Consider the following 19,519-nt stretch of genomic DNA (forward strand, 5'->3'; position numbering starts at 1 on the left):
AACGTAGGCCTACAACTAGAAAAGGGAAGCTCAGTGGAGCACATATAGCTCCACAGCTTCAGACTGGCATACAAGTAGGCCTACTGACATCATGACATCATTTCAAATTAGTTCAGTGTTATAACAAGAAAAGAAACATTATTGGCAATTGATCTGAGAAGCACAGACCAATATTGTCCACTAGAGTGCAGTAGTACTACGCATGTAAGTGTAACATTACAGCCAAAAACATTACTACATTCTCATGGGACACTTTCCCAGTAGGGCTGTATGCTTCCCCATACACCCCTGTCGCTTGCCACTGAAAATAACTGATTGCCGGTGAGCGACACTTTCTTATGATGAAGTATAAATGTCATACATGTCAGTTTTTGGTATTCAGGCTTTGCTCAAATGTCATCACATTCAGTCTATTCTAGGGTGTGTTGTAACACTGCAATAGCGATGAGACGTGATTACTCGTTCCTGTCTTTAAGAGGATGAAGATTAGAGTCCAGTCAGTCAGTCAGTCAGTCAGTCCGATGGACGGATGGACAGACAGACAGACAGACAGACAGACAGACAGACACAGACAGACAGACAGACAGACAGACAGACAGACAGACAGACAGACAGACAGACAGACAGACAGACAGACAGACAGACAGACAGACAGACAGACAGACAGACAGACAGACAGACAGACAGCTGTGTGTGTGTGTGTGTGTGTGTGTGTGTGTGTGTGTGTGTGTGTGTGTGTGTGTGTGTGTGTGTGTGTGTGTGTGTGTGTTGTCAGTCTGTCTGCCTGTCTGACTCTAGTGATTACAGCTGCGCTAGTTGTGCCTCACCACCTGTCTGTGACCTCTTTCCCTCTCTTCTACTCTTTCCATTTTTGTCCGTGTCCTCGTTTTTTCAGTCCCCCCCCCCCCCCGTCTGTATCCTTCTTTCTCTCTCCCTTTTGTTCTTGTTCTGTTATTCCATCTTTCACCTGTTCCTAGTTTCCAATGGCCGAGTGTTCATTCTTTTCTGATTGCCCAGTCCTTTCTATGTGTTCCTACGTCTTCCACTCTCTTCCTTTCTGTTATTGTGACTCTGCTTCACCATGTTTTAAGTTCACTTGTCTGGGCTTACAGTATGGTTCTTTTCTTCCCTGAAGACCTGCAGGTTGGTTCAGATCGAAGCTCCCAATGTTGCACATGATTTTGTGCAACATGTTGCACAAAATCATGACTTACTTTCATCTACTTTCAACCTAGCATCCCTAGTCTGTCAAAAAATGACCAAAAAATGTTGAACACAAAAAAATCTACAAGCTCACAACGCATCACAATGTGACGTGTTGTGAGCTTGTAGTTCAGCTATTTTTGCTATTCACCATATGAGAACTTTATAGTGTGTGAGTGTGTGGGTGTGCGCACACAAATCATGTGGGGGGTCCCAGCTTTTGTCAGATATAAGAACAGGGGTTCCAACAAAAAAAGGTTGGGAACCTATATGATACTGTCTAAGGAACCTATATGATACTGTTTAAGGAACCTGTATGATACTGTCTAAGGACAAGAGAGAAGAACCTATATGATACTGTCTAAGGAACCTATATGATACTAAGGACAAGGGAGAAGAACCTATATGATGCTGTCTAAGGACAAGGGAGAAGCCACAGAAATAGACAATGCCATTCCAATCAAAACAGTGCCATGCCAACCAAGACAATGGGATACCAGTCAAGACAATAGTATACACAGTCAAGCTGTATCCGTCTGAGCTTCTGGGCAGCCAAGTATTCAGCAAATGAAAGAAACGGTAAAGATACAGGAATTTGCAGTTTGTGGCCTTTTACAATAAACATGATGATTAAATGTTTCTACATGGAAAGAGAAGCAAACAATCAAACGGAGGAGTATTGCTCAGTGAAATATGTCATTGGCTGTAAATACTCCGAAAATACAATAGCCCCTGTGGGCACCGATGACACATTCATACCATTCACTTAAGACAAAATTTGGTGTGCAGCAAATTCAAAAAACAAGAGTCATCCACAGTTTGCTTGGAACGGGATGAGAATACGTGATGAGACCAAATGCCACATTTCCCAAATCCTCCCGGCTGTCAAACATCACACTGAAAAACAGGAGGAGAGAACCGACAGACCAATTGATTTCATTGACTGCACCAACGGTTTATGCTGTTAGACATGACAGTATTTACACAATGAAACTGGGTCAAACAGTGCAATCAGACCCCTGACCAAATAGATATCTGTAATATCAACTGATTGCAATCAAACAACGTTGTTACAACATGCTAGGATTAACGGCAATTTCAAGCCACTCACACGTAGATTCTCAACTAAAGACATAAACACAAAAACAAAGTGTAGCTGAGATTCTGAATAAAATGTCTCACTCAGATTTGGAAAGTCAATGAGAGGAGGGAGGCCTGTTTACCGTTTTTGTCATGGTTATACAGGACAGATACCCACCAAAGATGTATTTTACCTACACACTAAAATCCTCAGTGATAATGAGAGAACATTACAGGTCCATTTGGTACATTTGTACACTCTCTGAGTTCAAATGTTTCTGGGTGATATTGGTAGTGGTGGTAGTGGTATAGGGGTTGCAGTGCACAACAGCTCCTTTCATAGCTGTCAGTGGCTGGGTCAGCTGTGCAGTAAAAGCTGTGAGTCCTACAGCTGCCTGCTCAGGGAGAAGGGTGGGGTGGGGTGGGGGGTTGGAGAAGAGAAGAGGAGGAAAGAGAAGAGAAGAAAGGGGTGGGGTCTGGTGAATGGGGAGATCTCCACTATATAGAGCCATGCTGGCCATTCAGATACAACTGGATGGTAGAACAAAGATGGGTCTGTGCCAGGGGGAGAGAGAGACTGCTCCCGGGATGCAACGTTGTTTGTCTGCTTCAGCATTCTGTTAATTCCAGAGCTTGTCATGTGTGGTTTGCATTGGAGGAAAATATGGGGTCCAAAACCGTAAATTTTCGGGGAAATGGAATAAAGAGCCTGTGTTCCAATAGATCCAATGTAGTTATTATTATTTAGTCCCAAGTTATTGCTAACACTTGCTTAAATATTTATAAAACCCACAAACAGACCTAACCACTTTTTTTTTTAATCAAAAGTAGCAAAAATAGCTGATCTACAAGTTCACAATGAGTCGCATGCATTGTGAACTTGTAGATTGTCCATTTATGCCCTTTTATGCCTTTATTGATCATTCAGTAGGCAGACAGGAAACGGGAGACGGGAGAGATGAGGAGTGACACGCAGCAAAGGCCGTCGGGATCGGGACTCGAACCCGCGACACGCTGTCAGGCTACATTGGAGCCTAGACCGGCTATTTTTGCCACTTTTGAGAGACATAGGGCATTCACTTACGAAATAATTTTACAGAGACTCAATAGGGACTCTTATAGTTAAAAGTAAGGTTTCAGGTTTGCATGTTCTCCCCGTGTCTCCTAGGGTAGGTACCCTCACAAAAACATGCAGTAATCCTGGTCACTATACTGCCTTCCCCTGGCCAGCCGGGGCGCCTGATGGAGGGGAAGGGAACTGGTTGGAATAACGTGTTCCTTCCACGCGCTACGTCCAACCAGGGAAACTCTCCCCTGTCAGGTGACAAGAAGGTCAGTTGGCTCTCATGCATTGAAGGAGGCATGAGCTCGGCCCTGGCCTCCCTAGGTTGGCAGAGGGAAGGTAGTGCCCAGGATTACATAGACAATTGGCACTGGGTGTAAAAAATAGGGTTACAAAATCGTGGGATAAAAAAAAAAAAAGTAAGGTTTCACTCCATGCATGAATCAATAATAAATGTGATGGACAGCAGTGGCTGTAGGCTTGGTATAAGCCAATCACAGAGATTCGGCCTAGTCTGTGTTTCTTAAATTATGCATCTATTAGATTTATAAGGAATCACTTTCATTACACATGTTCTTCAAGCTTATTCACGCAAACTCTCTCAGACTTGTTTGAGCTCTTCTTCTCCTTCTTTCTACAGCATGTCTCTTTTCTTTGACTTGTCTTGTTTTTAATCTCTCTCTCTCTCTCTGCTCTTCATATCTGAGCCTCAAGTAAAGCACCTATGTGCAATCTGCATTGTAGGAAACAACACATTTGACCTTGAACTTTCCATCAAAGAGGACTTTGTTTTTCCCATGTCTCATCTCTGCCTCATCTCTGCCTCATCGCAGCCTCAAATCTGCTCATACAGTAGCAGCCCACATCCAGGCTGCTAGTTTCAAGCACAAAGCGAGGTCCCACAACACTGGGCACAGAGCAGCAAGCAGAATCAAATTAGATTTAAACACCAATAAACATTGACCATGCATTAATTGTATTGCACACGACTGAAAGCATAATTATGCAAGTAAAACAGGACCTCGCAAATACTGCCCATCATAAACATTTTAATACTAGCTCCTAACTGCCTGCCTGCAATATGTAGTTGCGCTTGCATTAATACCAACTTATGTTCACGCCACTGTTGTGTTTGAAGCAACAATTTAGCAGTACAGTAGGCCTGTATATTATTGCCTTTTCTTGGACTGAAGATATACAACATACAGTATGTTGTGATCCTAGACCGCTAGTCCAAAGCTCAGGGAGCTGCATGACCTTCAATATAGAATCCTTATTAAGATTATTAAATAATACGCCCTAACCTGGCACTGTGTCATGGGCTGGCTACAACTAATTTGTTGTCATCTCAACGTCTCCATGACTGTTCAGCAGAATAGGTGTATGATTCAACATGCACAAAGCAAAACAAATGAATGATTAAACTGTCTTTGTTTCTTAATTTGGCTCTCATAAAGTGTTGTTCCAAGCTGGTTTGGGAGCAACAACAATATAACATTCAAGTCACAAATGCTGCACCATATGTGGCCTAAAGTTTATGTAGGGCATAGCATTTGTTAGAAGGCCACCTACTGACTCTGTGGCAAGCAGTGTTGGAGAATATACTTTCAAACATGCATTCAGTGCAAAAGGACTATGCATAATATTAATGGCAGACAAACTGCATTGCGCATCAACTTGTTCGAAGCTTAAATAACTACCGTAAATAGAATCAAGAATCAAGGTGTCTATTTGTCACTCACTCATACAGGTACAAGCAGCGAAATGTTGGTTTAGCATGTTCTGCAAGATTGTGCTAACAGTAATACAATATACAACAAGATAATGACAGAGATAATACTGGATATGTATCCATATGTGATTGACAGTCTAGCCACCCTACATAATTGCATTACCGACATCAAAAACTGGATGTCTAACAACTTCCTTCAGCTGAACGAGAAATAATCTGAGGTTCCAAACCTCAAACCCACAGTTAGAAACCTAGTTGTCACCTTTGACCCAGACCTCAACCTCCAACATCATGTCAAGAAGGTCGTTTAATCCTCATTTTATCACCTCAGAAATATAGCAAAAATTAAATAATTCCTGACCATCGCCGATCTGAAAAAAGTTGTTCATGCCTTCATCTTCTCGCACTTAGACTACTGTAATTCTCTCTACACCTGCCTCTCAAAAGAATCCATCCACAGCCTTCAGCTGGTTCAGAATGCTGCGGCCCGTCTTTTAACTGGTACCCTACCCTTTGGAACGCCCTGTAGCCCCTAGAGATCAGGCTCACTGAGTCTGTCCCCCGGTTTAAATCCCTCCTTAAAACCCACTTCTATAGATTAGCTTTTAATGCCCAGCCCTAATCGATGATTACAGTCAATCTCCACTGGTCTTGCACCGGTATGAAAGTGGTCTGTTCATGTTCTGCATTATTTTTAATTATCTTTAATCTTTCTTTGTTTTGTTTTGTGTGTTTTGTTTTGCTGTTTTCTTTGTAAAGCACTTTGTAACCCAGTTTTGAGAGGTGCTATATAAATAAAGTTGTTTTTATTATTATTATTATTATTATAAAGTAATGTACTACTTGATAATAACTGTATTGTATTACCCAATTTGTAAAAGTAACACATATTACTTTGTGATGCATGTAGTGTTACTTAGTCAAAGAATCCAAAAGAATTCCAAAAAAAAAATCCAATCAACAATCCTATAACAATCCTATTGGATACATTCTTATAGGATAAAAATCCTATAAGAAAAATCCAATAGGATTTGTTCCAAAATCTTGAGGTTTTTTATTGGAATCTATTGGAATCCTATAGAGTTTTTAGCTAGATTTTTCTATTGGAATCCTAGGCCTATGACCTCTTGACTCTAAGGAACTTTTATTTTCGTAAAGAAGTACTGTACTGTATTTGGAATTCGAATATGTCAATGATTGTATTATATTCAAATATCAACCCTTTCGGCAAATATGATGTCCATGTTTCAACAATACAATGGTTTAAAGCAGTGGTTCTCAAATTGGGGTTCGGGGACCCAGATCCTCCTTGGGGGGTTTCAGGGTGTCGGCCAGCAAAATTAATGCAGCGTCAGAATCAGCCACATCAGCTATTTGAAAATAGCCGATCTACAAGCTCATGCGTGTTTTCAAAGGATTTGGAATACTTTTGAAACATATTAACAACACAAGTCTTGTATGACACAAAATGTTTTCAGATATGGGGTCCGCAGCCGAGTACATGTTATTTTAAAGAACAGTTTTTCTCAAACTCAAATGACGGGAAGTGCTTTTTAGTTCTATAGCCCACATCAGTAACATTTCCAGCAGGGAACATGTTTCAATATTATTTCAATAAGATTATGATAGAGGTGACAGAAATTATTATAGCAATTTTCAGAATCCTATAGGATTCTACTGGAACATTGGAGAATTCCTACCGGATTCTTATAGAAATTGTACATTGTTTTCTGCATCTTCCTCGGTCACACCAGCATGTCCTCTCTCACCGCATGCATAAACCATCCTCTTTGACATTCCTCTTTTCCTCTTGCCTGGCAGCTCCATCTTCAGCGTCCTTCTCCCAATGTACCCCTCATCCCTCCTCCGCACATGTCCAAACCATCTCAACCTTGCCTGTCTGTCTTGGCCCAAACCTTCTTGGCTGACCATATAGTCATTTCGATCTTGTCCCTCCTTGTCACTCCTAATGGGAATCATAGCATCTTCAATTCTGCCACCTCTAGCTTTGTCTCCTGTCTTTTTGCCACCATACTTTTACTCAAGTAACATTTTGAATATCTAATGGTGCTTTTAAGAGAGTATTTCTACATTGTGGTATTGTTTACTTTTAAGTGAAAAAAGAGTACTTCTTCCAACTACTACTACTACTACTACTACTACTACTACTACTAGTACTACTACTACTACTACTACTACTACTACTACTACTACTACTACTACTACTACTACTACTAGTACTAGTACTACTACTACTACTACTACTACTACTACTACTACTACTACTACTACTACTACTAGTACTACTACTACTACTACTACTACTACTACTAGTACTACTACTACTACTACTACTACTACTAGTACTACTACTACTAAGTGGTGGGGGCCGTGGGGGTGGGGGCCGTGTTTTCTCGATATATATATATATTTTTTAAATAATACAATACAAAAATTAAATAAAATAAACGAAAAAAGTAATCAAAAAAACATGGCCCCTCGCATATTAGGGGGGCAGGGTGAGTCACCAGAACCAAGGACGGGTGTTTTTGATGAATCTAACATGTTAAAAATGGAGTTTGAAGTTATAATGGGTTTGTATAGGAAGGGGGCGTGTCTGATAAAATGAATATCAAATATCTACATACTGACTCAAGCAACTTAAAAACGGTCTGGGGGGCTCACAAAAGCCTGAGTAGATGATAAAATGACCCAAAGTTTTTTTGAAAGTGAAATATCCCTTTAAGTAAAGAAATGTAGTACTTTTTCCACCACTGGTGACGTGTGTTTGTGTTTTTGTGTATTGCGTTTGTGCATGGATGGCATGCATGCGTGCGCGCGTCCCTGGTCGGTCCTTGGCAGCTGAGCTCACGCGCCCCCCACTAGGAGGAGTCTGTCAGGGAGATGATTTGATTAGCTGGCCGCGCTGTGCGCTGCGATCTGATGTCAAAGTCCCTTCAGAGCTCCATCTACAGCTGAAGAGTGAAGACTGCTGTACTATAGGCTATATATTTTTTTTTCAAGGAAAAACTGGACAAAACAAATCATCCACTTGTCACATGGAAGTAGGCTGCACGATCAGACAAGAGACATGGGATGCATTAAAAGGACGCAGATATTGCTGTGAAAGTTTGCGTTATTTTCGGAGAGATGGAGACCGTCCGGAATGAAGGGAGAATCATACAATTGTAAATAGGCTATTTATTCACTAAAAGGGACTTGCCTTAGGATGACACCTGCACACCAAGACCGATCTGGCTCTGCTGGACTTGTAGAGTAAGGTTATTTTATTGCTCACGGGAAGGGAGTGACTTTTTGCTTCTAATTTTGCACGAACGTGAACTGACCTCTCATTGACCATCTGGACAGCTGTCCACACTGCATAGGCTACTATGCAGCTCATGGACGCAATGATCTGCTGCCCTTGTATCAGCATCACAGACTGCGACAAATAAACAACATTGGACAGTGTGGTCTCTACATCACATCAGATAATAAACAAGTGAGTATGAATGGTGGTGGGAAAAGTGCTCACATGTTTTACTTAAGTAAAAGTATCAATATGTAGTTATGTAATTACAAGTAAAATGAATCTGGAATTCAAAATGTACTCGAGTAAAAGTACTTCAAGTACTAAAAGTATTAAGTACTCATTATGCAGAATGTCCCATTTCCATAATGTATAAAAATCTTTTGAAAATAGCAGATCTACAAGCTCACAATGTAAATCAGATATTTTCAAATGGCCGAAATGTAGGCTGAAGTGGGTAATGTATGTTTTGTAATAATAATCCAAATCTATAAGTAACTAGTAACTAAAGTTGTCAAATAATTGTAGTGGAATAATGGAGTAAAAGTATAGAAGTAAAAGTACTGAAAATTTGAAATACTCCAGTAAAGTAAAAAATACCTCAACAATTTACATAAGTACAGTGCTTGAGTAAATGTACTAGTTACTTTACACCACTGAGTATGAATATCCATATGAAAGAAAAAGAAACATCCTAAATATTTGCACATAAAATGTACTCTTTTGTACCAGTTCCTTTCTAGTTGTGTGTGTACGAAAAGGGGAGTTCAGACTTCATAACGTGCTATTTGTAGGCTACTGCGGTTTAGGATGCATAGAATACAGTAGGCTATAGTGTATATTCAAAACCATATTTTCCAGTGAGCAGTGACCTACATTATACTTTCATGCTTTTAGGCAAATTAATGTTTCCAACTTGATCATCATAAGAAAGATCCCATAATTTTAATTGATTAAAATGGATTATAGGCTATATGAAATAATATTGAAAGTGTATTGTCACAGGCTGCACTCTAAAGTAGCCTAATGCTGTTAAGAGGACTGTGGTGGTGTACCGTATGTACTGCAATTGTTTCATATTAATTGATGCCAGTAGTGTTTCTTTACTTACAATCCTGTGTTGTTTGTTTTATGTTGCAGATATTGCCTCTGTTATCATGGACATTTAGATTTGCCAGCATCTCTGTTAAAACAGACAGTCCAGGTTCAGTTGTCATGTCTGCCTTGGACATCTTTCCACCTGACTGCTCTGTTCAGCGGCCATCTCAACCTAGAGTCAAATAATTAAAAGAGCAGATAGAGAGCTGCGCATCAACTGTCCTCACCTCTGTCCAACCCCCATTAAGTCAGTTTAATCTCTGAAGCACTGACTCACCATGGGCACGGTATTATCACTGTCGCCTGGCACTCGGAAATCAAGCTACTATGATAACCGGGCAGGCTCTCTCAACCATTACCCGAGCTTCAGCAGCCACTCTCTCAACGCCCAGAAGGACCGCGGTCTGAAACGGGGTCAGTCCATCTTCCTCCCTGCACTGACCTGGAAACGACTGGTAGCCTCCACCAAGAAGAGAGGCGGCACCAAGAAAAGCTCTGGGGGTCCGGGGGCCCTATGTGACCCACTCAACAACAACAACAACATCAACATATACCAGAAAGACGCTGTGCTGCACCTTAACCGCGAGAATGTGAAGAAGTCTGTGTCATGTGCCAACTTGTCCAGCTACGATTGCCCAGCGGGACTGGGTCTGGGCCTCGGGTACGGGCTGGGCTTGGGCCACGGCCACGGCTATGGCTATGGCTATGGCTACAGCAAACCCCAGCCACTGGCCTGTCCTGTGAAACAAGTCCCCCTGGGTGCGGTGACCTCATCGCCTAAGCGCGTCATTGTCCAAGCCTCAACTAGCGAGCTTCTCCGCTGTCTGGGGGAGTTCCTGTGCACCCGCTGTTACCGGTTGAAGCACCTGTCCCCGGCCGACCCGGTGCTGTGGCTCCGGGCCGTGGACCGCTCGCTGCTCCTGCAGGGCTGGCAGGATCAGGCCTTTGTCACGCCGGCCAACGTGGTCTTCGTCTACATGCTGTGTCGGCACGTAGTGGAAGGGGACCTTGTGGCCTCGGAGCATGAGCTTCAGGCTACGCTACTCACCTGCCTCTACTTGTCCTACTCTTACATGGGCAATGAAATCTCTTATCCCCTCAAGCCCTTCCTGGTGGAGGCTGGTAAGGAGGCCTTCTGGGACCGCTGCCTGGCCATTATTGATGCTACCAGCTCCAAGATGCTGCGCATTAACGCAGATCCGCACTTTTTCACACAGGTATTTGCTGAACTCAAGAGCGAGGGGGGCTGTGGCCCCCAGGACTACAGCCGGGTGCTGGATCGGTGATCAAACCCAGTTAGCACTCCTCCAGCACACCTCTGCCTTTTGATACAGACATGTGCACTCTTGCACACAGACACACACGATTCCTCTCGTTTTTTTTTCACACTTTGCCCTTCTCCTGTTCAGCTGATGGTGTTAACACCTTAAGGACCAGATAGCCTATCTGTATTGTTTTTTTAATCATTCCATCAGATGCCTGATGCCCTTGTCCTTACAATCCACAGACAGATCCTTAGGAGTAAAAAGTGATATTGCAACATTTCATTGACACAACGTGTTTCAGGCTCACTTAGTTTTGCTCATCTTCTCATCAAAGGGGACCATTATCTCATTAGTGGCCTCATAAAAGAGCCTTCAAAGTCAAACCCCTCTACATAACCTACAGTCAAGTGCATTCCCACTAGACCACCTGAAAATGACTGAGCAATTTCCATCCTTGGCCACAGAGGAATGGAATATGCCAACGCCACATCACTTAATATGGAGGAATATTCCATGAAGAGGATGGTTGTACTATGATCAATCAATTGGAATGGCATCTTCATCAATGACACTCTTGTCATGTAATTGTATATTTGCATTATATTCCTGCAGGAATATCCAATGAGACTTACTAACACTGTAGTGCAAGCTATGTGTCAGCAATGAAAGGTGACTAAACGTACTGAACAGATGAAACATCCATGTTAGGTCCTCTGTGCTTTGTTATCAATTCAATAGAACCTAGTGTTTTTCAGAGCCTTTTGAAGGTCATCTGGCCTTAGGGGACAGTTGCCAGTTAACCTCATTATAGTCATTCTCCTCAACCGACAAGGACTTCAGATGTCACCGGCTACCTTATCTCATCTTAGGGTTTCCTGGTGGAAGTTGTTACACTTAAAACTTGTTTCAAGTTTTAAGTGTGTGTGTGTGTGTGTGTGTGTGTGTGTGTGTGTGTGTGTGTGTGTGTGTGTGTGTGTGTGTGCCTGTGCCTGTTGATAGATTGTGCCGTGGGCAGTAGTGAAGGCCATCAGCCATTTATCCCCATCCGTTGTTAACTACTTGTGGGCATCCACATTCGTGGTATTAATGAGATTAACAGATTACTGAAGCTCCTCCCCCTGCCCCCCAACCTCTCAACCTGTGCCCCCTTCTTGTCTACACCATACACTGTATAAAATCCAGAGTGTTCATTTAACTCAGAAAGTGGACCCAAATGGATCATTTTGGTTACATTTGTGCATTCTTACAAATGGATACATTACCACAGGATTTTAATGTGAAGTCCTAGAGAGCTTCAGCAGCTAATCCTGTCAGGGCAGGGGCCAGTCAGCCTGTAAACACACACACACACACACACACACACACACACACACACACACACACACACACACACACACACACACACACACACACACACACACACACACACACACACACACACACACACACACACACTCTCACACACACACACACACACACACACACACACACACACACACACACACACACACACTACAATGTTAAACACCTTGTCTCGTGCAATGTTTCTCGTGCCTGTGTTTGAGCACTCCTATGGGTCAATGTCGTGACACGTGTGTGTGTGTGTGTGTGTGTGTGTGTGTGTGTGTGTGTGTGTGTGTGTGTGTGTGTGTGTGTGTGTGTGTGTGTGTGTGTGTGTGTGTGTGTGTGTGTGTGTGTGTGTGTGTGTGTGTGTGTGTGTGCGTTGCACCATCAGAGTCAGACGTAGCTGTAAGTGCCCCAGCACAGGGCTGAAATAAAAGATGGATTACGCTGTGGGTTAAAGGCAGTTGTTTTTGTACTGCAGCTGAATGTGTCCCAGTTTCTCATCAGTCACCTGTGTATCCTTAAAGAAGGCTTTCGGGGTTAGGGATTCGATTATCTATATATAATATATATACCTGTATATCTCTCCTTTCTGTTTCATTGTTGGACCCCTCTCTCCTTGAACACTTCTTTGAATGAAACCATGGCGTTTATGCTTTAGGCATTCTGATTTAAGTCCTGTTTTTATCTTGAGTGTGTGTACACACGTCAGTCAGGAATATAGAGCCCGTAGACCAGGAGGCCACTGATCAGTCCATTGCAGTTGCAGCATAAAAACACCATTGTACAAACAAATGCATTAAATAAACATCAGAGAGACACGGCAGTCCTAGCATGGCATTTAAAGTCGATACTACAATGACTTGCCCCCATTCAACTACAACATACAGCGTTTCTTCTCTTATCTCCTCTGTTGATTGAAAAATGCCATTTAAGAGATGTATAGGAAACTGCCACAGAAAATGCTGTGTGTGGGTTTTTACAAGGATATCTCAGACCTGATAGGCTGCTAAAGGCTAACCCTGTATGTCTGACTCATAGATAGCTTCATCAAGCTGTTTCAGGGCCACAGAGGCTGATGCTCAATTTCTGCCAAGACGCCTGGCCTACAATAGCATGTGGCAAAGCAGGCAGCACTTAATCTTTTAGTAGTTAGGGATCTATAGAGGCTTGCATGCTCCACCACCCTGCCCCTTGGTAAACACCTTCTGCTCTGACAAGACACTGGACGAACCGTGCACACTCATGGATTGATAAACAAGTACTAGGCTACTACTCGTACACGACAGGTCAATTGTTTGCAGGCACACACACACACACACACACACACACACACACACACACACACACACACACACACACACACACACACACACACACACACACACACACACACACACACACACACACACACACACACACACACACACACACACACACACAGTATGCAAGTACTCTCATATACATACACCCTTGGGTAATCTAGTTCTAAGCCCCCTGCCTAATCAAATGAGGAAGCGAAACACGAGGAGAAATAAGTATGTTGAATGAATGAATCCAGTGAGAGTTGGTGTCCCACTTTCCTTTTAATTTTACTCCTCAGCTCTGCCTTTAAATCTCTCTGCTACAGGCACCCATAACCACCCAAGGGCCAGACAGGACAGAATGAGGTTGTTTGTTGGTGTCACAGGTGTAGTGATTGGGGGTGTTGTGTCCTTCTTGAGAGTGAATGTGGGTCATGGTTCTCAGTTAAATCTGTTTCTACCACCAATGTCGTTCTGTTGACAAGGACCGTACAGTATTGCTAAGGCTAAGAGATGCACTGAGTGGCATGTTCCGATATAGCGTTATCCATTGTCATGTGCAGTAACATCAGTGACACAAAGTAAGTGTGAGAATTTTGTTTTATATTTGGTGTCATAGCTCAAAAAGCACAACGTGACCATTCCCTTGATGAAAAAACGTTGTTCACTTCACGCTAATCCTCTATAATCATGTGTAGGAGAGGCCCATGTGCATGAGTAATTCAATACAAGTGCAATTTGACAAATGTGACAACTGGTGTGTATCCCAACTGACCTCAAACTGACTACTCTTTCTTTCTGTACTGCTGTCTAATCAGTCTTTGAGCTGGATCATATTACTGTTCATCCAATCATATAGCCATAAAATGACGTGGTCTCTAAGCCAATCAACATGCTTCTCAACCAGAACTCTAATTCAACTCATCCAATCAAACCCACAGCAGGAGGTCTGATCTCTGCCTGGCTCATTGAATGGACATAATGTACTTATCTGCAGCAGACACACTTTGGCAACTCTGTGAATAAGTCACGACTACTGTTATATATAAAATGAATACTTAATCAGAAATGAACGTGATCTACTTGAGAAAAGACAAAAAGGGAGACTATTCTGTGGACAGGACACTGGCAAGGACGTTAACAACTTTGCTATACAGAATGGGCTCAGGCCTTAATTTGGCTGGTATAGGAGACTTTTGAATTTGGGGTGAACATTGTGGACAGCTCTGTGAGTTGTGCTACCTTATTCTCAATGTATTTTATTGCTGCTGTTGTACGTTGGTGTGTAATGACAATGGCACACCTTGGACAGTCTCTTGAAGTTCAGACGTAAAAAAGGCAGATACTACTGTACTGTGTAAATACATTGCTATATGTAAGAAATGAACCAAAAACAAACAAAAAAGAACATGTCATGCTGTGTGGTAGTGTGCATGCCAGCCAGGTAGTCTAGGTAATGTTCTTTATTTTTCTTCAACTGTATTTATTTTATTTTTTACTTTTGTTCGAATTGCTTTTTTCTATGTGTATAATATTTTCAGTGACATTTAATTTCCATTGGTACATAAAAAGAGCACACTGGATTGTTCTTTTATGGGCAATATGATGAAGTATTACTTAAGTGTCATTGTTATGACTGCAAATGCAACTATCATGGCCATTGTGGTGTTTTTTTATGTTTAGAAAAAACAACAGATCTGTAATTTGTGTTTTCTTATCCTGTCTTGAAATATCAAAGCATGTTAGGTCATATGAACAGTGACAGAATTATAACATAAAACCACCATGGCTGTCTCACAACCATCTCGACTTCAACATCACCCCTCAGTGTTAGATGTGATCAGAATATCATCATGATATTTTGGGCTCGAGGTTTGCAGGTTTAAGGGCTGAATGGTTACCAACCTTTAGTAGCAAGTGTTTTTTGCCTGTTTTTAGAACAGCATGTCAGGCAGGAAGGTGATTACTGTAAATCTCATGGCCTTCTCAACATCACAGCCTTACTTTGTAAAGGCTCTGTTTATGTATAGGAAACGTTCAAATCTGCGGAAGTCAATGGATGTTTTCATTGATCAATAGGCCATATGGTGCTACAAAGGAGGCTATTGTACTGGACTGGCTTTGTCACAGGTGGCTCCATCAGCCCACACTGCATCCTTCATGATTGCAGCTTTTCCTTCACAAGGCTATCCTACACAACCTCACTGTCATCAGAGGGAATTTGTCTTACACCATCTGCTGTATGTTGGGAGAGTGTTAATAAAGACATACAGTAAAAACACACCTGCCTGTGACCCTTTCCTACATACCTGCCTGCTCCATTCTCATGATGTGTTTCCTGGCCCTCTTGAGTTTCCATGGTTACCTTCTTCAGTTGCCAATTATTGGCAGGGAAACAAAATTAAGCAGTGAACCTACCTTGAGTGACTTTTATAAAGCCACTTCATAAGTATGCACGCAGCAAGTGTTAATTTAACTCTGGAAGTGTACACATTTATACCTGTCAAAATGTATAATACTATTGTTAAGGAAAACTTGAAGATAAAGAAACATGACAATTGTTTTCTTTCTTTCTTTCTTTTCTTTTTCATGATGACTATGTTGACTATGTTGACTATTTAATAAACTATTGAGGTGAAATCCAAATCCGGTACTATGAATGTAATTTGCAAGAATGCTCTTATGCTCTTATGCTCTCTCTCTCGCTCACTGTCTCTTTATATATCTCTCTCACACACACAAAACACAAACAAGGAAACGGTCAGCACACACACTATTGCGAGCCACAGCTTAGCATCTGCAAAGCCCACATACTTACTGAAACTACCATTGTTGTTTTCCCTGAGCACCATATACTTCCCTTGTCTGCAAGGCAAGGCAGCCATGTCTGGCAGTAAATCCATGCGGGACATAAAATAGCTTAATGCACGCTCTTACAATAGCCTGACAGCGCAGATGGCCTTTGGGGCTTCTGTCGGGGGCACTGCCCTCCATCTGAGAACGTCTCTCTGCAGTCAATCACCGCCCACTGTTGTGTGCCACTGTGATCTGCATCGCCCCAGGCGGGGCTGCTGTAGTGGTGCTGCTGCCTATATGCTTTGAAGAGTGGCAAACGAGTGCCATCTCATTATCGCGTGTCAACAGGTGCACAGTATTACAGATTTATACTTTGGTCATATAGTGTCGCATGCTGAAAATAGCAGATCTACAGCACTGAAAACGCGACGCGGACGCGAAACGTTGTGAGCTTGTACTGTGGATTGGCTATTTTAGGCGTGCAACACTGTCATATGATGGAGCATCAATTGGGCAAAACAGATACATGGAGATCATGCATGTATAAGGAAATAGTGGAGCAGTTGAATAACTGAGGCAGATTCATCGTCTCACCATGCAAGGGGGACCGACACGGTCAGTCGTTTGTGCCAGTAGCCATGAAAATATACAATGAAACCACTGGACCTTCCATCACCAGGCCTTCGGCCTTGTCCTCAGATTAATGACTCATGTGTTTTGGTACTTTATTCCTAATCTCTGTCCGTTTTCCCCTATTAATTACTTTTGGATAATAGGAGTAAAATGTTATTCTTAGCTGTATGTTTTATCAGTATCTGTCCTCTATTTCTTACTGTGGTACTGCCACAACAACTGAATTTCCCTTGTGGGATCAATAAAGCTCTATCTATCTATACTGCATGTGTGAGAACACGAAGTCTCTCTGTTCTACAGAGCATGTGAGTATCATGTGAGGTTAGAAGTGGGTTTTGCTTTCAAAGTGTGTGTCTATAAGTGGAAGAGGACATTATTTTTGTCCTAGATTATAATAATATGTCACCCCATATTACTGAGGACAGTAAATGTTAAGAAACACACAGACAGCATGCACACACACAGACAGACAGACAGATGCTCACACAAATGCAGATGCACTGTAGCAGCTGCTGCTTTCCTTGAGTCCCGAGGTACCATAATCTCTGTAATTCCCATTACAACTGCTAACATCCTACACACAAGTACATGTATAAATTCCCCTATAGAATTTAAATATAGAGGATTTATAGTACTTTTATTTTAGCAGTAGAGATCTCTCTGTTGTTAAGCCATAAAACTACGAATAAAAATGATGTTGCAGCCAAAGCAGCTTACTTAGTTCGGTCCACTGTGCCCGTCTGGTATGTAGCTGCGTTATAACGTTTATTTTGTTTAATGTCATTCATAATTTGTTCACAATGCTCAACTTGAGTCACTGGCCAAGGCTAAGGACATTTCTGAGGGCACAGAGGTGAGGGCAGGGCACTAGATGAAGAAAGGAACGAGTCAGAGACAGAGATAGAAAGAGGAGCGAGAAGAACGAGGAGGTGGTGCTGCAGATGGCTGCAGGGGCTTGGGCCTGCAGTCCTCCCTAGCCCTCTCCTGTCTACACAAATCACCATGCCCTCTGCTTCCCACTGTTTAGCTCCTATTGTGCACAGTTCGGTGTGCTCAATGGCGCAACGAAAGCCTCTACTGCTGTTGTCCAGCTCTTATAAAGTCCTCTGGGATGCGAGAAGAATCACACCATTGCTAATGGGGGGTGTCCATCCATTAGCAATATAAATTAAAAAAATATCCTGAAACATCTACCCATGTTAGTTTACTTTTGAATAAATCAATAAGAGATTTATATATATATGTATATACACACACTTGTACATGGGTGTGTGACCCATAGGAATATATATTTTTTTGGAAACAGGCACCCCCATATTATTTATTTTGATATCATCTTATTTTGGGATAAAGCACTGTTGTCCAAATATAACACAAATTACACAATGACATTGTTCTGTGAAACAGATCAATGTAGGATCAATGATTCTGATTGATGAGCATTGTGTCAGGCACCTGTTGGCAAGCTCAAAGGGTCTTGTTCAGACCGAGACCAGTTGCTATAGCAATGAAAGCAGCTATTGACATTTATTGTGTATGTCTTGTAATTGCAGATGCACAATGATGAAGGTCAACTCAACTGTATAAACATTATGTTGCATGATAGATTAATATATTCTAGAATAATAGAGTAACCTAGAATGAGTAATTGTAACCAGAGTAATGTGAGAGTTTTATGCAACTGAGAGAATCTTTATTCTGTTTATAACATTCTTGGACCAGGACCAGTAGCTAGCAACAACAGCAGGGATTGAAATGTGATGTGTGTGTCTTAATTGCAGAAATAAACTTAAACAGAAATTTTAACTCCACACACTTCAAAATGGTCATTCACGCCCAGGTGTGTCACATGCACACAAAAGTAGAGGGCCATGAGTTCTGCTATCTGCTAATTTCACTAGTTTGGGTCCCGGGCAAATGTCTAATTTCTCTTTTGGGTCTTGAGCTAAAAAGTTGGGGAACCACTGCTCTAGAAGAGGAGAAGGGAGCTGATGAGGGATGTGAAAGTCTCTGCGAGGGCTGTCAAGTCTGTTTGCACAAAACTCAGACTCACTAAACCTTCATAAGGGGCTGCCATCCAGTAAACCCATATTTAATTTCAGCAAAAACAAATATCAATCACAAGACCTTGTAACATTTGCTGATTAGTAGGCAGTCAAACTGATAGCATGTTGATTCAGAGCAACCCAAGCTAAAAACCAATCTCCCCCTCACATGTAATGTTACTGTAATCTGCTGCATGTGACCTCCCCTCCATGTCGAAGGGGAAACGCTGGAAAACCTGTACTGCTTTCCAAACCAGCAGCCAGAGGATTTAGAGAGAGAAACACATACAGTATTATATACCAATCGCTAAATCCTCTCTCCAACTCATTACCAAATCCTCTCTATTGGGTCTCTAATCTCCAAAGATAGATAGATAGACCAGGTGCCAGTCTTTCTGTAATGGAATTGCAGCGCCCCTTTAAGTGATTGCATCAACAATTGGCAGTTCCGATAAATTAGATTAGAATTAGAGGAATCCTATTAGCAATACACTGCTGGAGCGTCAGCAAAATAGTCTGCATTTCATCAGCACATAAAACACACTGGCTGAAAAACCAATTCCAATTGATTTCCATGTGTCGACATTGTAACCACTCCTGGGCCTGTTCTGCACAAGTGGCATTAAGATTTACAGCTCTGTTTGTG

General features: G+C 42.0%; 2 protein-coding genes across 2 annotated transcripts in view; one reads left to right on the forward strand and one right to left on the reverse strand.

Moving 5' to 3' along the window:
• The window catches only part of myo1g (myosin IG), a 419,914-nt gene that overhangs the window by 353,647 nt on the left and 46,748 nt on the right, over positions 1 to 19,519 (reverse strand). The gene's annotated exons all lie outside the window — the stretch shown is intronic.
• On the forward strand, positions 9,765 to 10,966 carry LOC308095286 (cyclin-dependent kinase 5 activator 1; the record flags this gene model as incomplete). Its single annotated transcript, XM_080442285.1, has 1 exon — positions 9,765 to 10,966. The coding sequence occupies one exon, from the start codon at positions 9,765 to 9,767 to the stop codon at positions 10,770 to 10,772; it is 1,008 nt and encodes a 335-aa protein (XP_080298411.1). The 3' UTR covers positions 10,773 to 10,966.

This window comes from Gymnoscopelus braueri, assembly GCF_963280865.1.
Source record: "Gymnoscopelus braueri genome assembly, chromosome: 11".
Lineage (NCBI taxonomy): Eukaryota > Metazoa > Chordata > Actinopteri > Myctophiformes > Myctophidae > Gymnoscopelus > Gymnoscopelus braueri.